Below are 25,297 nucleotides of genomic sequence, written 5' to 3'. Positions count from 1 at the left end.
TGGGGCAGTGCCTCCCCTTAGCACCGCACCGTGCCTGCGGGTGTACCTGCGGGCCAGCGCTCCGACTGCTGTCTTTCTCCTGCTTGGTGAACTGAGGAGAAGGGTGTTTGGGTTTGTTTTTTTCTTCCTTTGCTAATATAACGTGCAGACTGTTTTATGAAGTTCTGGAAGGGTGTCTGTGTTGAAGGGGGTTGTGATGTTTTCCTGCAGCGGGGATTGTCCTAGGAATGTGGCAGTTTTTAATGGAAATGCTTTTTTCTAATATTACTGTTTCTGAAAAGAATTTTTTCTTTTTCATTGCCGGCTCTCTAGTCCCTCTTCTACGTATTCCTTTGTCCTGCTTCATCACTTTTTATCTTCGCTTCTGAGATTATACACAGTATTGCCCCAAACCCTTTTGTTTTCATTCTTCTTCCTCTATGTGCTTTTGCAGTTCTGCTAAACTTATTCTTGTCATTTCCTTTTGCCAATTTTTTGCTTGGTGGCTGTTATACTTTCCACGTTATTATTAAGTGATCTGTTACCCGTCTTTCCTTCCGTTCCTAAAATCCAGCTGTTCGGAATAAGCCAGGGGAGATAGATCGTGACATTAACCTTGGTGTTTTGCTACCTGTGAAAGCTGAAAAAGCATTCAATATCTTTTTGGAGTTTAAATTCTTATTTCTTCCAGAAGGCTTTGAGCAGTACTCTTTGTTTGGAGATGTGAATCTGAATTTCTATTTGGTTTTGCCTGATTGGAAGCAAACTATTTGTGGAAGTGATAATAAAGGAATTCACCTGGAACTGTATTGTCTTCTCCCATATAGTTAAAGAAATGGGACTGATTCTGAATAATTACTCTGCAAAGAGACTACAAAAGGAAAACTGATATGCAGATTATTTTCATTATTTTGGTTTAGCAGGAGGTTTATTAATAATGCTGAGTATGTCCTTTCTTCACAGATTATGTTAGGAAACAAAGCAGTGCACTGTGCAGTGAGATTGCAGGTCATACGTGGCGTATCGGCGCAATATGTTACAGCCCTTTCTCTCACAGTCCACAGCCAGAATAATGTCTAGAATGAGAACTTGGCAATGTTTGTGGGTTCTTCCACTGTTTATAGCACTTACCGATCCTCAGTTTTGTGATGAAAACTTTCATTGCTATAAAGAATTTGGAGAAAATATAATATGCCTTATTGTTGACATTCACTTTATGATTGCAAATAATGAGTTCGATACAGGTGACTGCAGCTGTACAGAATGGAGAGGGGACTAAATGTTTACTGACAATATTTTTACTGAAGGAACACGATACTGCAGGTGACACAGTGTCGTGGGGTTTTTTTCCAGGACTTCTGATGGTGGAAAAACAGTTGGTACCATTGAAGTTGATCTTGTGAAGATGGGAGAGCTAGGGGATGGAGAAACGGACCACATCACAACAGACACCCAGGATCAAAAGGTAAAAACTCAGTTCATTGCACAAAGTTAATTAGACTGATCAGCTGTACCAAATGCCTAAATTACTAATTCCAAATTGGGTTAAGGGCTTAATCAAAAGTTTCTGGAATAAAGTACTATGTACACTTAATCTCCCTAAACTAAAAATAGTTTTTCATTAAAACGTGCAGAGTAATATTCTATCCTTGTTTCCTAGTCCCTCCCCTTCTTTAGGAAAAAAAGAGCTGATTTTGACCTCAATCATATTTAATCACTCCTGATCAAAAAACTGTCCACAGAGATGCCATAAATCTGACTTCTTTTTCCCTTGGACAGTTCCTCTGTTTTCTGCCCTTGAAGTCCCGTTCACGTGGATTTTTATGTGCAACCTGTGTCCACAATACTGAAAACCTGGAAAGAATGGCAGACAGGCAAGCCAAAGAAGAGGTGAATCCCCTTGCAAAGGGGCAGGTTCAGCTACGTTTCATGGGAGCACACAGTGCTGGGGAAAATCAACGGGAGGGATGGCGCAGCAATGGTGCCTCAGATTGCTAGCACAGGGCAGTGTTGACCAGAGGGTGTATGTAGCGGTTCTGAGCTGGGGCGCTCATGGTGTGGGACAAGAAGAAGGACAGAAGGGCTCGGAAAGAGCAAAAATGCTCTTAAGTAGGCAGGTTGTTGCAGGCAAAAGTGGTGGAGACTGGAGCTGGAGATGATATGGGGGGGGAGAATTTGAGAGGAATGGAGAACCAAAGGAGGGAGGGTGGAACGGGTGGGCTGTCCATGATGACAAGAGGTTTGGGCTTGGGAGAGATTGAGACATGACTGCTCAGAACAAGGAAATCAATGTTTGAATGACTTGCAGTTGATAATAAGGTCTCTCTAACTGGGTCCCTCACTGATGGCCACTGACGTACCTGTACAGAGCTGCCGCCTCCTGGTGTCTCTGCCTCTGCAGCCCCATTCTCACTGAGAATTTTTGCAGCCCTAATACTATGGTGTATTATGCTCTTCATGAGAAAAAAAACCAAACAAAAAAACCAAAAAAAACCCCAAACCAACTTGAGATAATACTACAGGGAATGTAAAATTAAGGACTGCAATTTTTGTTTGGAAGTAACATATAAGAATGTATTTTTGGAGAAAAGGGCATTGTTCTGAATATCTTTCCTGCTCAGCCAAAACAGTCTGCTTTTGGGCCAGACTCTGAGGACAGATTTTACACTTCTTTTTCACCATTCTTCTCAAAGGACGTCACGCCCTTTTGAAACAATGGACTAGTAGGACCAGTTCCAAAGAAGCCAACAAATGCTGCGAAATCTTTCTGGTTTTGTACTATAAAACTTCCACAAGATATGCAACATGAACTGTTTTTTTCAGCCTTCTCTTTAATTTTGCTTTTCTTGCATTTCAAAATATGGAGCGAGACTTCTCACAGTTATTTGAGATGTAATTAATGAGCTACATCTAGCTTGGAGGATGCTTTAATAGCATCTTTCTAGGGGGTTCTAATACTATCAAGAAAGACAAACCTTGTGACAGCTGTATTTTCTGTGGTCTTTAAAGGAGTCCTTAGTTAGTCCTTACTTGCATCATGGAATCTTAGTTTATATGTTCGTAGTGAGGATGCAATTGTGAGAATGGAGACTTATTGAATTACTTCGAGAATTAAGTTCTGAATTAGGTTTGCTAACTCATTAGATGAACTATGTGCAGGGAATTCCTCATGGAAGAGTAAGGTGATAGTTAAATTCAGTCTGAGATATCAGCTGGTAGAGAGTACGTCATGTCTTGCTCTTTGCTTTGAGCTCTGTAACAGGACACCTAGAAACTGGGGAAGCCCTGGGAGCAGAGCTCCCTATAGCCTTGAGAGGCTATCTGGGGTTTTTTTCTGACTGGGGGAAGCGAAACATTAAAAACGTACATCCTAGTACATTTAACATAGGTTTACACCAGTTGCTTTTTCCATAAACTTTTAATACTTTTATTTTATACACCAATCTTATCAAAGAAATCTTCCAATTCACTTGCATAACAAATGACTTTAATCAAACCATGAGCACATTTTAAAGACTTTTTGTGGTTCCTACTTTCTCTTGTTTAAAAATTCATGGAGTGCTTTCTGACACCGTGCATGTGAAAACTGCCTTGTCAAAAGAAACCTCTCTGAAAGCACAGAACTTCTCAAATATTATTTTAACCTCTGCCATTGTATTGGTAGGAAACCTGTTCTATTACGGAATAGCTGATCATATTTTGCCATTTTCTCTGTGATAATTCTGATTGTGTTACGGTATATTGGAACAGAAGTATAAAGATAAAAATGTGAATTATAATTAAGGGTTGGGATGTTATATTATCAGTGATGTTTTTCAGTCTGCCACTTATAAGCTGCTATGAATTTCCTTGTAATACCTGAAAACGTTACATTTGTGGTTGCATTTCTTCTGTAGTGCGCATTGGTTCGTGAATGTACAGCCACTGAAGGCATAAGTGGTAAAGACAACTTGCCTTCATTAAATGCAGGTAAGTATTCTAACATCCATAAAAGATGACTGTTGCAATGCTGTATCAGATCCTGAAGAAATAGCAGAGATTTGGGGTTGAGCTCTTAAAAGGCTCTTCAAATGATGCACGAATTCTTAAGTTTTATATTTTAATGTTTTATATATATGTGACAATATCCTTTTACTGGGAAAGGTGAGGAAAACTTTCAGAAATGCCATTATGCTGTCCGAAACACTGCTAAAATCTCCCACTCATACATCTTTACTGACAGTCTTGAAAATCATTGAACAGTGACTTCAGTGGGCATGGAATTAACCTCATAAGTTTTTGTCATGTCATTGCATGACATTCTGTTAAAGTAATTATGCATTATTTGCAACTGAATACCCTGGAGAATTAATCTCTCTCATAGCTGATGAAGTGGCTGCTTCAGTTTGATCTGGAAGCTGTATGTCCTAAAATGAAGGAAGCTGTTGGCAAGGCATTCTCAATTCTAGGTCAACTCTGGGCTTGAGTGTACAGTGTTGAATAGATCTATTTCTCTTTCATTATACTGAGAAATACTACATGCTGATACACTGCACCATAAAAGTTTTATTAGCCTAAGTTTATGAATCTCCATTACTCTGCCATAACAATGTCACAAATAAGTTATATGTATGGGTCATCTGAAACCACAGCGCTGTCAAGAATTCTGTGTATTTGCTGTACACAGTTGAAGACAAATGTTACTGAAGTTTTGAAACCTTTTAAAACCTTTAGGGAAACTTTCATATTGCTTCACTGGTAGGACATGAGACTTACTAGACTAGCTTTGCAGTCTGAAGGAAGCACTAGAAACCTTCAAAACAGAGAGGTTTTTCCATGTATGTGTGAATGCTGTCATTTTTTTCCTGTGACTTGTTGAGACTAGATCAGAAGCAGGGAAAAAGTTTTTCTTCAGAACTGCCATTTCTTTTCATTGGTTCCATGTGAGACTAGATATGTTTATGGAGAAGATATTCATTGAGAATTACCAAATGCACAGGAACTACATCTGGCTCTGGAAATTCCTGAACTGAAAATAGCTGGAGGCAGGGAGAGTATCTTGCATCTCTGGGTATCTATCTATGGCTCTTCTTTGGAGACAAGATATGGAACCAGTTCAATGATTTGGTCTAACTCCGTGCAGCCATTCTTTGATTCTGGTTCTGTATGTCATCCAGGTGTGTCTTAAAGAAATGACATTTCTGTGCAGGGAAAATGTTACTGATGCACAACTGATGTTTTTTTTCAATTTGCTGCCTCCATTGAGTGGGTTTGATTGGGGTTTTTTGTTGGGCTTTTGTGGATGGGGAAATTCTGTAGTTTGGGGAATGTGCTTTGTTGGAACTTCCAACGTAGGTGTTGGTTTTGTGAATAATGAAGTTTAGATCACTTTGTCATTAGTATTTGCACGTGATTCTGCAGTATATTTAGGCAGCGCTTAACATTTCTACATTTATTGCTCTTATATACCAAGAGATAACATAAAACCAAAACCCCCACCCTACCTAACATCACTAGGGTTTATGAAGTCAAACATACCATGGAGTTTTTTTTGTCATTTTTTTGTTTTTGAAAAGAGTTGAGGGGAAAGAGCAGAACTGCAGATGCATATGCAAGTCAGGACAGCAGGAAGGATATTGGAAAGAGTTTTCAGGCACAGGAAGCTTGTTCTAATAAATACTTATTCTTCAGTCTGTTTCCTGTACTTGTGACTTCCTCTTCTCACCCCAGCGTTGCCTCCACTTCCCTGCTGACGCCTGGCACTGGTTCCAGGTTTTGTCAGTCCCACTCTGTTTATTGAATTCCCAATTTCTTTTCTTAAAAAATTTTAGCTCTCCTTTTATACTTTCAGCCTCTTCCCCAGCATGCCTCCATGACCGGGCTTCATGTGCATCAAAAGCTCTCTGTGTTGTGTGGAGACTGGCTTTCTCATATGGGTACCAGTGCTGCCCTCAAGTGTATTGCACCACACACTAGCTCTGCCCAAAAACTTATTCATCCACTCTGTATGAATGACATGTGCACAGTTTTGTTGGCATTAGAAGCTGGGAATGATGCAAGAGTTTTCAATAAAGGTAGACACTTGGTACATGTATGAGGTGTTAAGTTCAAGTTTTGAGTTTTTACATGCAGAGATTTCTTTCCCAAGGCTTAAGTCATTGTCAGATCTGGGTGGATTGCCATGGATATTGTAAAATGCACATCTCTCTAGAAGATTTACTGTCAGAAATCAAGTTTATAAAGCACAGAACTTCCTACTGCAGATTGCTGGCTTCATTCTCTGTAGCTGGACCATTTTAACTGAAAATTTGAAAAAATAATCAGTTTAAGCCAGACAAATTTCAGTATGGCAAAATTAGAGGCAATCAAAAAACAAGGACTGAAGGGAAAGGAACAATATCAGTAATGTTGCAGAAGTATATTACAGGCAAACTGACAACATCAACATTGCCTGCACTACTTTTCCCTGCTGTGTACATACAGAACTATCTGCAGCACAGTGTATATTCCATATATGTATGTATTCAGTGATCGTAAAGATTGCTGGTACTTTCTCTCTCATCTTGTTTATCAGGACTTCGAAACTATGAAACTGAAAAAATACCGCTATGTGAATCTTTAAGCCTGTAGGCATAGATGCACATTGGCATTTTTCTGAAATTTAAATCTTAATATAAGGAACTCGCAACCCTCAAGTGAGTTATGAGGCATCTATTGAGTGAGTGGGAATGAGTATCATATTTCACAGAGGCTTATCACTATTCCATTTATACCCCAAGAGATTGAATTTATATGTCTCAAAATTCAGTTATTTATTTATAACGCTAGAGAGTTTGCCAATTGTTTGGATGTAAACATATTGTGCTTTACAATACAAAAAGAGAATAAAAGTAATTTAAATTAAGCAAAAATTAAGTAAGTTGAAATTATTCTTCCAGAAATTATATGCATAATACACCTGTGCTACAAAGGAAGGTTTAAATAGAAACAATGTTATTAAATTAGTATATGGCAGTGGTATGCTTTGATCTATGTTCAATAGGGAAGAGAGTATTCAATCTTTTATTAATTTTTTATTTTACTTACAGTGGAAGCAGTGTGAAGGATATTGCATGGAATAAAAAGCACAGAGGTCTTTAAATTTAAAAATGAGAATGTCCTAAAATAGGGATGTTAAATATATGGCATTGGCTTTTAGGCTTCATGCTATAGAGAAAGGCTTTTAAAATAGCTTTTTCTCTTTTTAACCACTGCAGTTCACCTGGATTATTTTTTCCAGTGCCTTTCGTGACCACTGCCTAATACAAGAAGGATTACCTTTGTGAAACTTTACTCATTTTAATAACTACTTTTTATAACAGCTAAATCTAGTCTTGGCATTCTTGCTTGTTTGGGTGGTTTTACATGCCTTCTAGAACTCTTTTTTAGATAACTTGTTGTAATTGGAAAGTATGGAAGCACATGACTTCAGTAGTTCTGTTTGTAAGAAAAACATAAAGTATTGTGCAGCTCTTATTGGCAATCTCAAGCTTTAGCAATACTGCAAATGGGAATTCTTTGGCTTCCATGTGAAAACAAAATTCCCAGGCTTTTTTCTGAGTTTGTATATGAAGTTTTCTTCATAAAACCATGGAGAGATGTTTTGGCCATTTTTTCTAAAACTTGCAACACACTTGAGATTATCCCCAGCTGAAAATTCACACTCAGAGGTAGTATCTGAAGAGTAGTTTAATAATTCTAACAATGATAAAAGTCACAGCTTTTGGACCCACATTTTCAAAGTGATTCCTAGTCTTCCTTGCTATCATGCTGTAGTCGTGTTGGGTTTTTTGTTTGGTTTGGTTCTTTCTCCTGTGGTGGTGATAGTGGGGAAGGAAAAGAAATTGTGGAGCTACGTATGTGCATTAGGTTCTCCCAGACAATGTGAATTTTTGAATGTAATAGATTCTGAGTGCAAATTTAAGGTCTGTTCTTGGAAAAACATCCTTTGATAACTTCTTAGGAAGTAGATATAAAAAGGTAAATTAGAGAAGAGAGCCTTTTGTGTCTGGGGGATCATAATTTGAAATGTCCTGGTAAAGAGTATCAGCTTGCTTCCTAGTGAACAGGAGGCATTATTAAAAAAAAAAACCAAAACAAAACAAAAGCACCACCACCAAAACCAAAAAATACCCCCTAGAGATTTCAGTAGGGTGATGGGAATACAAAACGATACATCTGCAATGACTTAAACATGATTATTTACAACATTATTAGTTGGCAGCAACTATTTTATTACAGATATCTTTGACACTGTGGTCTTGTTTTAGGCCTTTCCTGAAGGACTTTGGTTAAAAACCAGTTTGATTAAATAGACAAGATAGTTTTTGTATCTTCAGTAACTTGGTCTGTGTTTTTCATTCTCTATAAATCAGCCTACATAGGCAATAATGGTGGCAGAGAGTCATGAAGCTGAAATTTCTGTTAGCAGATGTCATTTTGACAGCAACAGTTTCCTTGCAGCACACATGGGAAATGCATTCCTTTGAGTTATAGACCATTCAGTGGCAGATCAATGGGAGCCTGCTCTAAGGCAGCTTTTTCCAGAAGGCTGATAGAAAGGTACTGTTGGAGGATTTGGATGGCTGTCCAAAGTCATTCTGAGTTAGGAAGCAGTGGATCTATGTGTTAAATGACAATCATTTGTCTCCCAGTAAGCTTACCAATGTAGTCAAATAAAACTTTTCTTTCTCAGATTTTTCCCCGTTTGCTCTTTCTGGAAGATCAGTTGGGGGCGGGGTGGGGAGAGGAAAGGAGAGAATAGAAATTGCCCACCTTTATTACTTATTTTAAGATCTGAATGGAAACATAGCCAACACGTGAGAGCTTTAAGATAAAAACCATGGTGGGTTTTAAGCCTAACCTTCTAAGACATCGAATAACATGATTTTCCCATGTCAAGTTATAGTAGTAGTCAGAGAACAGTGTTTCTAACAGGTTTGCAGCATTGTTATTTTTATTTCCATGTAGTGGCAGTCTCTTGACCATGTTGAATGGTCAAGTTTCCTTTAATGTAGGTGCATACCATCTATTTGTGTTAATGACTTCTGTGTGTGCATGTCATGAAGAAGATGCATCAGATGCATCATAGCTAAACTCTTGAGGCATGCTTCACTTGTCCCATGCAATTTATTAGCAATGTGAGTGATTCTAGCAGATGGTAAGTGATGGCATTGACTATATGTGGGTTCGTTGTTTATTTGTGGATTCCATTTTCCTAACTGTATCTTAAGTGTAAGAATAGAGAGCATAATTTACATTCTCCCTACACTGAAATCCTAAATTCACAGGATACCTACTGTGTGGGTAAAATGTGATTTATCTACTGCACTAGTAATATTTTGTCCTCCACATGCTGCTATAATAAATTAAATAAAAATTTAATGTCTAAAATTCATTCTGGAAGCAAGGAAGGGGGAAATAATGTGTTATTTTTGGATGAAATTGTTGTCATAAATTTTCAGAGTGTCATATAAGCACAGTAAAGCAATGATATAATTTTTCTTCTCTGCAGTGTTAAAAAACCCAATCTGTAAGTTATATAGATTCCCTACTTCTGACAACAAGTGGATGCGGATCCGGGAACAGATGGCTGAGACCACCCTCTCTTTCCATGTTCCGAAAGAACTGATCAATCTGCACATAAAGGAGGATATGAGAAGGTAAGGAAGAAGTAGTAGCAATAGTAAATAGTAAATTTTACTTTTTTTACTTGGAATAATGTGATGAGCTAAGATACTAATTTGTAGTATGAAATAGGCAAAATATAGTGATCTTTTTAGTTGCTAAGAATTTACAGCTGTAACTGAACAACAGAATTGATTGCTCAGAATTTTTAAGACTCCAGTGACTTCATAAGTTCTGAGCAATGAACTGTGCTAGAGCGAGGTTGTGACTTGAAATGTGTAAGCATCAAAATTTGGTTCATGGTATAAATATCCTGAAAAGTTAACATTTTGTAAAGAAACAACAGATGACAAGGGTGTGAACTACATCGTAGTGTGCTTGGATTTGTGTCTGGGCAGTGCTTATATCACAGACAACCATTATGCAAGCAATGGAAAATGATGTGTTTGTAGTTAATAAAGGAGCAATGAGAATATAAATCACATTCCTCGAACTAATTTAAATTAGTTAGTGTAAGAAAAGGATACCAAAGTAATGTAAGTTTGAAACCTTTGTTCATGTTTGGTGTTGTAACCAGGAGGGACATCTGAGGATCATTACAATATGTATGGCCTGGGAAAAAAAGAGGATAGGGAGCACAAGTGTCCCAAAATCCTTTGTATGTCCAAATTCCCACTGCAGGGACTGAAATGGCAGCCTATCCTTGAATACATGTAAGCTGTGCTGATATAACTGTGGAAAAAAAACAATATTTCAAGCAGTCCAGGGCTTCCCTGAAAGCATACCTTTTTTTTCCAGTGATAATGGGTGGTGTAGAAGAAGATCATGCCTCTTTCCTTGTGAAAGTTGCCTCACACATGGGGTGAACATCTGGTCTCATGTATAAGAGGAACACTGAGCTAGTGCTGCATCCCAAAGCCATCCTGTGCGCTTTCAGGCAACGCCCTCCGTCAGAGGGGGTTGCCAGTGATTGTTTACAGTGCTTTTTTTGCCCTGCAATAGGAGCTTCTTTTCTTTTTTATTCACCCCATCTGCTGCTTTCTATGATCTTTTTATGCCAATAGAACAGCATGTGGGAGACCAGAATCTTGCTTTTAATAAAGTCAATGGACTGATACATACTTATGCATGGTGATGATGGGTTATAAAAATAATATGAATTGTTATAATACTTTATTTTATTCATTTAATACAGTGTTTAGGCATTTATGGCCTGATCTGGTTTGAGAATACTAATGTGTAAGGTTTTTAGTAAGAAATAAAAAGAGATTATGCTGACTTGCACAGTTCATCCACTTCCCAGATTTTCATTTGCCCCATGGGTAAATGCCTTTTAAATGTTAGGGGATTACTTTAACCACGTTTACTACTACTGCATTATTCTCTCCAAAGGCATAAGGCAAGTAATAGTGCTTGCTGTTATTTTGTATTATAGCATTCACCTCCTTGAATAAAGTCATAATAAAGAATCACCATGATTTGGGTTTTTTTTCAGCAATTATTCAGTACTCACCAGACTAAAGAAAAGCTTTGAGGAAGAAACAGATGTAAAAGTTGCTCAGAGATTGAGGCAAGTGGTTCTGATTTTCCTGACTGCCAGTGTGGTTAGCTGTTCAAGCCTAGTAGAAAGTGTGGGGGTGAGAGAAAGAGAGACGAGGTGATTGTATCAGTCTTAGGGAGGAGGTAAGGCCAACGAAGAGGAGCAACAACTTGTGGTAGAGTACTAGCAGATGGTGGGAATAGGGGCATTGTATCATCGTATAAGAGTGTAGGTTGGACCCTTCAGCTTTGAATGGGCCTTGCTTTTTTGAAATAATTGCAAAGATGTGTGCTCTCGTGGACTCCTTATGCTTGTAAAGTAGTAAAACGACATTAGGAGGCTATTATTATGTTAGTTCTTGAACTCGTACAAAACTTAGAATCATAGAATGTTTTGGGTTGGAAGGGACCCCAGAGGTCATCTAGTCCAACCCCCCTGCAGGAGCAGGGACACCGCTAACTAGATCAGGTTGCTCAGAGCCCCGTCCAACCTGGCCTTGAATGCTTCCAGGGATGGGGCCTCCACTACCTCTCTGGGCAACCTGTTCCAGTGTTTCACCACCCTCATTGTAAAGAACTTCTTCCTTATAACTAGTCTAAACCTACCCTGGTTTAGTTTAAAACCATTACCCCTTGTCCTGTCACAGCTGGCCCTACGAAAAAGATTTTTCCCCATCTTTCCTATAGGCCCCCTTTAGGTATTGAAAGGCCGCAATCAGGTCTCCCCGCAGCCTTCTCTTCTCCAGGCTGAACAAGCCCAACTCCCTCAGCCTGTCCTCATAGGAGAGGTGCTCCAGCCCTCGGATCATTTTTGTGGCCCTCCTCTGGACCCGCTCCAACACTTCCATGTCCTTCTTGTGTTGAGGGCTCCAGAGCTGGATGCAGTACTCCAGGTGAGGTCTCACCAGAGCTGAGTAGAGGGGCAGAATCACCTCCCTCGACCTGCTAGCCACACTCCTCCTGATGCAGCCCAGAGTAGGGTTGGCCTTCTGGGCTGCCAGCGCACATTGCCGGCTCATGTCCAGCTTTTCATCCACCAGCACCCCCAAGTCCCTCTCAGCAGGGCTGCTCTCGATCCTTTCTTCCCCCAGCCTGTACTGATACTGGGGGTTACCCCAACCCAGTACTTACACTGTACCATCTTGAGGCTATTCTCTTCTGAAGTATTCTCTGCATCTTTTTTCCCCAGCTAGTATAAAAGAATAAATATTTTTGTCTTGGAGGCCACTTCTTATCATCCTTAGCCTGTTTCATTTTATTCCTACTGTGGCCTCAGTATAGTCAGGTCTGAAGCAATTACCTATGAAAAACATCCAAGTGAAGTGTTAATCCCATTCAGTATTGTATTTTAAATTGTTATTTAAATTCCCTTTTCTCATACCTCTTAAGGTTGTATAACTCTTGGTAAAACTACAGTGGTCATTGTTAACCAAACTTTTTCATTTACTGACGTGATACTTTGAAATGTGTAACCTCTAAGGATGTTTAACTTTGCTTTTCAGCATGAAATAATGTTTTTAAAGATAGGCATTAAATATTTTGTCCCTCAAACCTCCTTGGAATAAGTTTTAATAGGAGCTATGCAGTCATTTTTATTGTTCTAATAAGGGTCATACAGTCTGCTTTGCTGATTTTTTAAGAAATGATTCCTGTTTCCTCCTCGAGGTTTTCCACTGAGTCCTTTCCCGTGTTTTTAATATTTCTTTACACAAATCTTGTCCAGATATTTTGCACCTATCATGCAAGATTGGCCAAGTAGTTCTTCAAACCTAATGATTATAAAGAAGACTTAGTAGTTTACTACTACAAGTAGTTTACTACTACAAGTAATTGTTCAGAAAGTTGACTGACCTATATAATCTAAGGTTGCAGTTGTAGATGTAACTTGTGTTACACTAGTTCGGCACAGAGAGAGAATTGGGAGACTACAGTAGAAGCTGTGGTACATGTGTCTCAGATTTTCCACTAAGGCGCTTTTGAGTCCCTTGAAACCAAACTGCTTTGGCTGAAAGGAAATTCCATCTGCTTATGGCTGAAACTGGCCCATGGCACTTGTGGTCACAACCCATAAAAAAATTTCAAGGATAAATTGCTGAACTTTCCTTGAACCCTCTCTCCAGAGTACAAAGCACCCTCAAGCTTTCCTCCTGCATCAGGAATAGCTGTCCTGTCCCAACTCCAGCAGCCTTTTCTTGTGCAAATCAATGCTGTTTATCTGTTTTCTGATTGCTTTCTTGTAACATTGCAGAATGAGGACAAAGTTCAGGCTTTCTGAAAAATGTATGTTTTTCTACTACTTTTTAATACACAACCTCTATAGAGAAATGGAGACCCAGGCAGAAATGCCATGTATTGGGACTAGGCATTGATTTTTCTGGACCTTTGCACAATATTTTTACATGACTTATTTTTGAGCAATTGCACTACAAAACCATTGTATTGATAGAGGGTAATAGCTTAAAAAAAAGTTATCCTGAGTAAATTTACCATGACTTTTGAAGGTGTTTGAACTGACCACATTTAGACGGGCATTGTTAATATGCTATCCGCTTAAGGGCTTTTAAAACCTTACTTCAAGTAACTACCTAGCACAAATGTTCACAGAAGTAATTTTTTCAACACTTAAAAGAAGTCTCAAAAAACGTCAGTAGAACATAGCTCAAATTCATGCATATGTAGTATTTACACCACCCCACCCCCCCCAAAAAAAGGATGCTAAACCTTTCTCTTCTTATTCTCCATCAGTTACTGCAGAGAGGAATACAAGTATATGAATGCAAGTGTGACTTGATTTTTTTGTGTGTCTGAGTCGTGTTTAGACAATTGCTCCCCTCAAACATGATCAGTTTAAAAAACATTCATTTATAAACTAAAGGAGAGAGTATATTGTAATGTATGAACACTACATAATTCTCTGTATTCTTGATTTCACTGTTTGTAACTAATTTTGGGAAAGATGGCCTCCCTGAAAGTCTAAGGAGTGTTCGTGTCAGACTTAATGAAGTAAAATATGCTGAGCTTTACTTTTTTTGGGGGGTGTTTAAAGTTGTAGTGCATTAGAATGGAGTAACATTGCCTGATTTGTTTTATGAGAGTTACTTTTATATAACGCTACCTATTATTCAGCAGTGTTGAAAGCTATAAAATGTTAGCTTACATACTGACTGTCCTGTCAGAGAGGAGTATTTGTTGTTTTCTGCAAAATCCACACAGGTATTAAGACTCCACAAAATCATTCTATACCAGTCAGCGATGCTTCTCAGAGACTGGCTGTTGAAATTTTGAGATGTTATATTTGTGCACAGCATGCCCCAGCCTCAAAGAAGTCCGTACTGAGCAAATGATACATCCTGTAGGTCGTCTTAGAGCCTCCCACATTATAGTGAAGGACAATACAAAACCAAAGCAAAGAATAATCTTCTCAAGATTATAATTATTTTAACACTCTTAAATTCCATCATCACAAAAAGCATTTGAATTTTTACGTTGTTAACTAGAGATTTTGCACTTACCAGTACTTACCTGTGGTTCTAATAGCACTAAGTTGAGTGTAATTTTGTCAGTTCATGTCAGTGGGGGTGCAGAGAATATAAATTAGAGGCATTAAGGCGATGCAAAAAGCTTTGTACAATTGTACTATGTTCCTCATTTCATAAAGATCCTCACTGTTTATTTTGATTGAGGCATTCTCATTAATAAATTGGGGAAAAAAAGAAAACAAACACCCAAAACTGTTTTAAATGCTTGAGTAATCATGCAATTAACAACGTGATTAATCTTGCCACATATATGATTTCAAGCTGAAAGAAAAAAAATGAAGTTATAAATACAACCTGCTTATATCATAGAGCTGAAGCAACATTGTCTTAAGCTGGTTCCGGTGTTTCCTGATCAAACAGTAAAATTTAAAAAACAACCAAACAAAAAACCACCTAAACAAATTCTATACACTATTGCTAGTTACTAAAATTTAATTTAACATTAATGTGTAAATTCCACAGATGGCATCCTGACTCTTACTGAATTTGAGGCTCTTTGCAGTCATGTGATGCAGGAGAATTATCCTCTGCTATTAAATGTCATAGAATAAACCTCAAATGATCATGCTTCTCATCTTGAGTCTTAAAGAGTTTTAAGGCAGGAATGAAGAAATGGGTTTAATTTAGCTTGTATATTATCTACACTTTTGGATACTAGAGGCGATAGTAGTTGATAGAAATGCAAAATTAACTTAAAAACTCCAGCTCTCAGGAACAGATAATATATTCTAAAGCCTTTGCAAATCCCAGTCTATTATCCACATATACATACAAGAAATAGGTTTTAGATTTTTTTTTAATGTGTTTGATGGCTCCGTTTTTTGGGGGTGGTTTCCACATATACATACAAGAAATAGGTTTTAGATTTGTTTTTTTAATGTGTTTGATGGCTCCATTTTTTGGGGGTGGTTTGTTTGGGGTTTTTTTGTTTTTTGTTTTTTTTTTTTAAACCAATGTTTGAGGAATGCAAAAGGTAGGCACAACCTATATTTTAGTTTTTAGTTTCTTGTCAGGTGGGGCTTGCCAGAACCTGAAATAATTTGGGGAAATTCTGAAAGAAGAGAAAAATGGCAACTGTTTTCAAGAGGTTCTAAATGAAAGGAAAGGAAAATATCCTTTTATTCATTTTTGTGGTAGCTTCCCCAGAAGGATTAAATCCTCCTTAGTAATTATTTGTCTGTTCTAGGAATAATATAGTAAAAAAGGCATGATTCTTTTATTTCTGGAGAGTGTTACATAGTTTTGGTGTGTTATTGTCTGTATATTACAGGACCATAACTTGTGGTAAAGAAAAATGAGAGTAATTTTATCTACTTCTATTCTACAAAAAAAAGATTAAATGGTTATCCATAAACATGTACACTTTTAAAGTAAAATTTGTTAGGGAAAATAATTCCTGTGCTCCTTTCCTTAGAAGGAAGCTTAGAAGCTTCCTTTACTTATGAGTGATTGAATCATGGCCCAAAGCTTATGGTTTATATTTACTCCAAAGCTCCTGTTTGATAAATATTCAGAGCTTTGTTGCCTTTATAATACTATAAAATTTTTTCAAATACAGTCTGCAGAAATGTCTCATCTTGTTTTGAATCCTGCTAAGCACTTTGCTTCTGATGTTTTGTGAAAGTGGATTTCAAAAGCTAATTTTGCTTGGTGGAGGCAAAAAGCACTTCCCTTTTTCGGTTTTGAATTTGTCGTGTTTGCTTCACTGGCAATTGCACCACTGGATTTTTGAAGCTGAATTCATCACAAGTTACTGCTTTGTCTTCATACAGCATTTGTGGTTTGGGTGTTTTTATCATCTATCCCTTAATTATCTCTTCTTTGTATAAATAGACTGACCTTTCCAACTTCATCTTTCAATTTGTGAAGATTTGTGCTGTGTCCTTAATGATGCAAATGGCTATTCCCCTTGTTCCCTTTTCTGAGAGAGAATAATCAGATCCAAAAAAGTTCCATGAGGGAATGCCCACTTCTGACTGATCTTGATCATCTTAATATCTTAGTGGTGGTTTTTGCTTTATTTTGATTTTATTGTCACTGACGAGAGGTTTTCAGTGTGCTTTCCACAGTGGTGTCTGGACTGTTGAAGCTGGTGGTAGTTTTGCAAGAACAAGTTCATTGGGAACATGATTTCAGCATTAGGACTTTCTTCAAATAATTTTTGAACGAGGCATACCACTCATTCAAAGTACTCCCTACAGAATTCAGTGTTTTGCATCTTCCGCATTGAATATGTTTCCTTTGGACTTCTAAGCTGTTCCCATATCCTCATATCCAAAGTGATGAGAGACTTTTTCTGTTACTGTGGTCATTAGAGTGCATGGCACAAAGCAGAGGCTGTTTAAGTAGATGTTATCAACATGAATAATACAGGAAACTCTTTGTGCCTCTTCCAGCTACTTTTAGCAGTTTACTATAATCATGCACCTAAGGTGTTCTTAAAAATAAAAAAAATAAAAGCACAAGCTGATAAATCAAAAGGTAGAATATTAATCTGAGCCTTGGGTGCTCAACCATCATTTGATAATGGGCTTCACTGAACATTTTCTTGGAACAAAACAAATTGTGTGTGATTTTACTTTGAGTCTAATGGCAACAGTATTTAATTGCTAGTAATCTCAGAAATGTATCCAGTCATATAGTGTTTACAGATCTCTGGTTGCCCTGATGTGGTTATTCATAAAGCACAGATATTTCAGTCCAGGCACAGATCCTCCCAAACCATCCTGCATATGAGTGTAGCAGCTTGCACGATGACTGTACTTTCCATCAGCAGGAGAAGGCCCTAAAGGGCAAAGTGCCCACGAATGGTAGCTATGTAAATCAGCAAGTCATGCCAAGTAAAAGGAAAGTTGTTGGTTTTCAAGTAGGAGCCTGAAATGAAGGTTTGTGACATTTCTGATAGTGCTGTGGGATCCTGAGGAGTCTCATAACTTATTCTTAGAATTTTCATCTCTTTAAAATTGTGTTGCATTAGCACCAATGATCATTAATCATTATAGTTAATGATTAGCGTGGTATATAGTGCTTTCGGCAGATCAGGATCCAATATTGAATTTTTCTGCCATAATGGCAGAAAAGAGTTTTGAAGAAAGGGTAACAGGTAGATTTTTTTTTTTTTTTAATAGGGCATTGCTTCCATCCATAATGGGAAGTGCTCAATGAAAGCTGGCATAATTGGTCTACTAAAGGAAAGAATGGATGTGAAAAACAGAAAGTACCTGAGAAAGGCTTAAAAATAAGCTCTTTAGGTAATGTTTGAAGTGGAGGAGGAGAAATGGGACAGACTGTTTACGTCCACATTCTGGTTAGACACAAATGGGGTGAGATTACGCCAAGGCCACCAAGGAAGATATTGAAGTAATCAAGGCAGGTGATGATTAAAGTTGAGACATGCTCCTGGGTAGGAGTTTCTGCTTGACAGAAAAGACTATCCAGGAGGCAGTTTGAGGAGCTGAACAGCAAGATGTAGACAAAGCTTGGATTTGTCTTTCTAAGAAGGGTTGAAGTTGATGCTGAGCACAGGATCTGTCATGGTGATGAGTGCAATTACCTGGAAAAGACTTTGAGAGGGGATTTGGAGTCGGGGAAGAAGATGATAAATAGCTTTATTTTAACAATATTGAGTTTGCTCTGAGCTTACTGCTCTGTTGACAAGCTATTCAAAATTCCATGGCTGCACTGAAAAGGAGAATCAGTAATTTTTCCTCTGTAGAACCAATATATATTATAAATATTAATTTTAGAGTCCAGCTGTACCTGTCCATTACTAAACCATGTCTCTAAGCACCTCGTCTGCCTGTCTTCTAAATACCTCCAGGGATGGGGACTCAGACCAGTTCCCTCCGCAGCCCATTTTGGTGCCTGATAACCCTTTCAGTGAAGAGATTTTTCCTAATATCCAATCTAAACCTCACCTGGCACAACTGTAGGCCATTTCCTCTAGTCCAATCCCTTGTTATTTGGGAGAAGGGACTGACCCCCACCTTGCTACAACCTCCCTTCAGGTAGCTGTAGAGGGCAATAAGGTCTCTTCTCAGCCTCCTCTTCTCCAGGATAAACAACCCCGGTTCCCTCAGCTGCTCCTCATCAAACTTGTGCTCCAGATCCCTCACCAGCTTTGCTGTCCTTCTCTGGACATGCTCCAGCGCCTCCATGTCCGTCTTCTTGGTCAGGGGCCCAAAACTGAACACAGGATTCAAGGTGTGGCCTTGCCAATGCCATGTACGGGGGGAGGATGACTTCCCTACTCCTGCTGGTCATGCAATTTCTGATACAAGCCAGGATGCCATTGGCCCTCTTGGCCACCTGTATGCACTGCTGGCTCATATTCAATCAGTTATCGACCAGAAACCCCAGATCCCTTTCTGCCAAGCAGCTTTTCAGCCACTCGTCCCCAAGCCTGTAGCATTGCATGGGGTTGTTGCAACCCGAGTGCAGGACCCGGCACTTGGCCTTGTTGAATCTCATACAATTGGCTGCAGCCCATTGATCCAGCCTGTCCAGGTCCCTGTGTAGAGCCTTCTTAGCCTCAAGCAGATCAACACTCCCGCCGAGCTTAGGGTCATCTGCAAACTTGCTGAGGGTACACACAATCCCCTCGTCCTTGTTGTTGATAAAGATGTTAAACAGAACTGGCCCCAACACTGAGCCCTGCAGAACATGACTTGTGACCGGCCTCCAACTGGATTTAACTTAATTCACCACCGCCCTTTGGGCCTGGCCTTCCAGCCAGTTTTTTACCCAGCAAAGAATATGTCTGTCCAGGCCATGGGCAGCCAGTTTCTCAAGCAGAACGCTGGGGGGCACTTGGCCTTATTGAATCTCATACAGTTGGCCTCCACCCATCGATCCATCATCCACTAAGTGGGTCACTTGGCCACAGAAGGAGATCAGGTTAGTCAAGCAGGATCTGGCTTTCATAAACCCATGTTGACTGGGCCTGATCTTCTGGTTATCCTAGACGTGCTGTGTGATGGCACTCAAGATGATCCTTGACCTTCCCTGGCACCAAGGTCAGACTGACAGGCCTGTAGTTCCCCAGATCCTCCCTCTGGCCTTTCTTGTAAATGGGCATCACATTTGCCAACCGCCAGTCAAGTGGAACTTCCCTAGTCATCCAGCACTGCTGAGAGATGATGGGAAGGGCCTTGTTGAGCACCTCTGCCAGCTCCTTCAGTACCCTTGGGTGGACCCCATCTGGCTCCATAGACTTTTGTGTATGTCTAATTGGCCGAGCAGGTAACTAGCGATTTCCTCTTGGATCATGGGAGCTTTGTTCTGCTCCCTGTCTTCTGGCTCAGGGAGCTGGGTACCCAGGGAACAGCTGACCTTACTCTTAAAGACTGAGGCAAAGAAGGCATTAAGTACCTCAGCCTTAGCCCCATCCTTTGTCACTGTGGTTCCTCTTGCATCTAGGAAAAGATGGAGATTCTCCTTGGCTCTCCTTTTGTTGTTAATGTATTTATAGAAACATTTTTTATTATGTTTCACAGAATTGGCCAATTTAAGTTCTACCTGGACTTTAGCCTTTCTAATTCTCTCTTTGCATGACCTAATAATAATAATAAAGCTTGGTACTATGGGAATTTTTTGATGGAGTTTAGGTATAGGAAAGATAATTCTTTTTTCAGCCATAACTCAGAGTGTACTGAGTCAACAACAGCAGTGACGAATAGTAAGAAGTCAGAAGACACGAATAGTGTCTAAATCGTATGTCTTATGTATTTGCATTTGAATGAAAGATATAAAATGTGCAAGAAGTCTGGTTTTGGAAGAATAGTGTTTATGTCATATAATCCTGCTTTTACTGTATCTTTAAATGCAAATAAACTTAGGAAAGGTAGTATTTAAAGTTTCCATGCTATATATACTCTAGATTACTACAAAACTGTATGCTTAACTTATTAAAACATTGCAGATGAGTTGTGTCTTTTCATGGCATACTAGTGGTTGTATTTTGAGTTCAGTGATGTGTGTGTGTTTCTGAGATGAAACAAATACAAGCCTTGTTGACAATGATAAAAGCAGGATTTGACATTCCTTGAAAACATGTAGTAGTTAATATGGTGGGATTTGAGTTTTCCCTTCCTGTTGCTGTTGGTGTCAATGTTACAGTTGGTGTCAACTAACTCATAGTCAGCCAGTTAAACCAGTTTTGGGTTTTGGTTGGATATTTTAGTCTGAGGTAAGGGGTTTCTACTCCTGCTATTGCTTGGCTTGAGCATGGGACCAACAGTTCCAGGAGTGGACTTAAATAGAGGCAGGGAAGCAGAGTCCCCAACAGTGAGTTTCCCATGGGATGGAGGTCTCTGAATGTGGCGCATTGATGTGCTCACCTCTCACTGTGTGGTATTTCTCTCATCTCTGCAGAATATTATATTCCTGCATAAGAGGAGCAGTAAAGTTTTGGAGCCCAGCCAGGTCCAAACATTGTTTCTAGAACTATTATATAAGACAACAAATACTAATGGCCAAAATATCTTCACTGAAAATAAATAAATTGTATACCCTGCTAAATCTTATGAGCTTTTCTTAGGAGCAAACCTGAGATTTTCATTTAATGGGTTGTCTCATTTCAAGCTGCTAAAAGCTTGCAAGGAAAATGGTGGTTGAAAATGGTGGTTTTCACAGAATTGCAAGGGTTGGAAGGGACCTTGGGAGATCACCCAGTCCAACCCCCCTGCTAGAGCAGGTTCTCCTAGAGCATTCTACACAGGACTTCGTCCAGGCGGGCTTTGAATATCTCCAGAGAAGGAGACTCCACAACACCCCTGGGCAGCCTGTTCCAGTGCTCCGTCACACTCAGAGTAAAGTTCTTCCTCATGTTCAACTGAAACCTCTTATGTTTCAGTTTGTACCCATTGCCCCTTGTCCTGTTGCTGAGCACCACTGAGAAGAGTCTGGCTTCATCCTCGTGGCTTCCACCCTTAAGATATTTCTATGTGTTGATGAGGTCCCCTCTCAGTCTTCTCTTCTTCAGGCTGAACAAGCCCAACTCTCTCAGCCTTTCCTTGTAGGGGAGATGCTCCAGTCTGTTTATCATCCTAGTTTCTCTCCTCTGGACTCTTTCTAGGAGTTCCTCATCTTTCTTGAGTTGTGGAGCCCAGAACTCGACACAAGTGCTCCAGGTGGGGTCTCACCAGGGCAGAGTAGAGGGGGAGGAAAACCTCCCTCGACCTGCTGGCCACACTCCTCTTAATGCACCCCAGGATACCATTGGGCTTCTTGGCAACAAGGGCACACTGCTGGTTCATGGTCAGCTTGTCATCCACCAGGACTCCCAGGTCCCTCTCAGCAGAGCTGCTTTCCAGCAGGTCAGCCCCCAGCCTGTACTGGTGCATGGGGTTCAACCTCCCCAGGTGCATCACTCGACACTTGCCCTTGTTGAACTTCATCAGGTTCCTCTCCGCCCAGCTCTCCAGCCTGTCATCTTCTGTTGATTCTTATGCTACAGCATTGCCAGTTTGTATTGATGGAGAGAAGTTGAACTGTTTCATCTACTTCTGTTCTTTAGCTTGAATGAAATGGAAAAAAGTAATCACACACCATTAGTAAACTCCCAGTGGGTTCATGTACTGTAATCTCTCTTTCCATTTTGATACTTTCAAGGACATGTTTAAACAAAACACCTTAATTCTGCTTCCAGTGCAATCTGTTTTCTTTTGTCTGTCATATTAATCAGGAGCAGAATTATGCCTGTATAGCTTATTCTGATACTGTTCACTCTAATGCAAAAGTAGTAATGATGGGGAAAACGTCAGTGTATCAGTGTGGGACTTTTCTGTTTAAGAAATAATTTTAAGACTTTTTGGCTAGTGGTCACTTAGCACTGTTGTGCTAAGTGTAGCTCTGTGGCCCTGTGCTGCAGTCTCATCGGTCTTTTCCACCTCCTTTCTGCCCTGCTCTCCCCTGTATTTCTTCTTTCTTCAGTAATTTTCCTACAGGGAAGAGCTGTCCTCTAGAAGTCTTTTTTGAGACTTCCAAGGAAAGAATTGCAGTGAAACAATCTGCTTGATACTTTGGGGAAAATGAAGAAAACTAGTTGGCCGTGTTGCACAAGTTTCCTCCTGAACAATTCCAAGTATTTGAAGACTCGAGATCTTTCATTTTCAGTTTCTTTAAAAGCAGGTCCCCCAAAGTGGCTCTGGGATGGATATAGGATGAACTTATTTTGCAAGTGGGGAAAACAAACAGAAAACCCAGTGTACTGTAACTATCCTTGTTTGTTTAGGAAATTAAAGTGATCTCTATTTCAGTCAGGTCAGTTCTCAAGAGTGTACAGGAAAACTGATAATTTGCTGAAGGATTTCCTTTTGGGTTTCCAGTGACATGTTTGGTTACCATAACACTGCTGTTTTGACCTGATGAACACAGCTGTAAGGCTGAAGATTAAGTTTTAGGGGACTGGTGTTTTTTGGTTTTTTTTTTTTTTTTTTTTAGTTTGTGTGTTTTGTTTTGTTTTGAACACTAAAGAAATGTCGTGATGGCTGGTGTGTTGGTCACACTGACATTTGCAGAAACGCTGCCAGAACTGTATTTATGAAGTGTGTGAAAGTATCCCAAGAGTAGAATGTATCAAAACAGCTACACTGCAAGCGTTGGAAAAGGAGCAAACTTTGTATTCTTTAACAACAGTGTTTAATACTTCTTTGGAAAAAGTTACTTGCTGTGAACACAGCTCTCTGGAGCCTGGAAGCCTTCTTACCTCAAGGGCAGAAATAATATTTCAGTTTTCAGGCCATTGCATTTGTACCAGATGAGTTTTGAACACAAATTACCATATTACTGATTTGACATTCTTTATTGTGTGGCTGAATAACAGAGCTGAAATCAGCAGATTTTACAAGTGTCATCAAAGCAGATTTTATTTCAATTAGGAAGTGCTTTTGATGTTTTTCAACAAACTGGTTTTGGATTAATTGAATTAATGTGGGGTGAATGTTAATGGACTAATGAGTTAATTAGTGCCTTCTCTTTTTGCCTTTTGATACAGGAATCAGGAACTTAAAGACTTGGGAGAGCTTGCTCCTCACTGGGACAATATGCGCAAAAGCGTTATTGCTCACTGTGATCAGATGTTGAGCATGTACCAGGATACTCTTGCAGAGCTTGGGAAGCATACAGGTATGAAAGTTGCCTCTCTTCCTCTGGAGCAGTTAAGAATTAACTGGATTTATTGTCATTAGTAGTGGCATATTCGGCAGAAATAAAATGTAAAAATGAAATATTTGTAATGATTGTACTTTTTAAATACTCACAGGTTCCCTGTTTCCTCTTCTAAATGTTTTTTCATGCATTCCATCAGTTTTTCACAGTTAATGTGGTACATGGTTACACAGCAGCAAAAAAAATTGGAAGTGCGTGTATGTTTTAATTGCATATTCCCTTAAATATACTGCTCTGCTAGTATTGAATACCATCTGCTGATTGAAACCAGCCTTAGAGGTAGTTTTGTCAGTTTTTATTGAAACCTAACTTAAGTTACATTTAAACAGTCTACAGGATAACAGTAAGATCTAGCTATGCTTTGCATAGCCTTAGTGTAGTAGTTGTCATTGCTCACATTGTGCCAGAAAAGCACAGAATTAATATGGGATGGGCAAGTCTGTCTTCAGTCCAGAAATAGCAGTATGTCCTGCCTTGCTTTTTTTCCTGTGGAGACAGTGGTCTTATATTCTGATGTGCACTGGGTGCTTGTTCGGTTAATATTTGCTGGAGTCCTGTGGTCAGGGACTGTAATATATGTGATGTCTGCATGCCAGTGCATTAAGACAGCACCAGTGACAAATGTGCAGAAAAGGCAGCTGGTCTTTTCCTCCTGTAGCGATTCTTACTCATAAAAAGAACAAGAAAACACTGCAGAACAAATTAGTTCTTCTTTTGAATTTATTCCCTTTTGTTTGTTCACAAATCATTCAAGGAACTTATGATAATTCTTTTCTATTTTGTGAGACTACTGCAATTATTTCCTGAATAACACTGTATTTTGAGCAAACAAAAATTTCGGTCTGTTCATAGCATGACTTTCTGCCTCTTCCTGCTGGTGTGCCACGACCCTCAGTTTTTGAGGTGTTCTGGAAGGAAATGGGCGCATTTGCTCTGAATTACTACAAAGGCCTTGTTGTTAGTTGCTTTCTTGCTGGTGTCAGATTTCTAACACTGGTCCTCATAATGACCATCTCAAATCCTTGTTTTTGATGACCATGCTGCTGTTATTGCTTGTATATGCTGTTTTACTCTCTATTCTCGCCAGCTGTGTGTGTGTAGGCATAGCAATGCGTGTCAGAGGTAAATACTGTGCATTGTGTTACATATACATCAGTTTGCAACCTAGAATATTTCTGAAAAAGGGGTATGTTACAGTTATGAATATTTGTAAAAAATAGAGGTATAAACGATGATAACATCTTTGAAAATATCTAATATATATTTAGGGAGAATTCGCAGTATTTTCTTAATTATTTCTAGTTTTCTATACAGACCAAACAAAACTTTGTGTGTGTGTACTGAGTAATAGAGCAATCAGCTTTTAGTTCAATATACAACTAAAATGCATAGCAGAATAATTTCTTCTTGTAGAGAATTGAGTGCGT

The 25,297-nt window shown here is 39.2% G+C and overlaps 1 protein-coding gene across 1 annotated transcript in view; it reads left to right on the top strand.

The window, feature by feature from the left end:
- INPP4B (inositol polyphosphate-4-phosphatase type II B) overlaps positions 1–25,297 on the top strand; it is a 213,434-nt gene that overhangs the window by 88,913 nt on the left and 99,224 nt on the right. Inside the window, 4 exon segments of the mRNA XM_035899207.1 lie at positions 1,333–1,444; positions 3,876–3,948; positions 9,512–9,659; positions 23,698–23,828. Coding sequence (XP_035755100.1) covers positions 1,333–1,444; positions 3,876–3,948; positions 9,512–9,659; positions 23,698–23,828 — 464 coding nt within the window.

The sequence above is a fragment of the Egretta garzetta genome, unplaced genomic scaffold (genome assembly GCF_000687185.1).
Source record: "Egretta garzetta isolate BGI_Z169 unplaced genomic scaffold, ASM68718v1 scaffold258, whole genome shotgun sequence".
Classification (NCBI taxonomy): Eukaryota; Metazoa; Chordata; class Aves; order Pelecaniformes; family Ardeidae; genus Egretta; species Egretta garzetta.
This window is presented reverse-complemented; position numbering and strand designations above follow the sequence as displayed.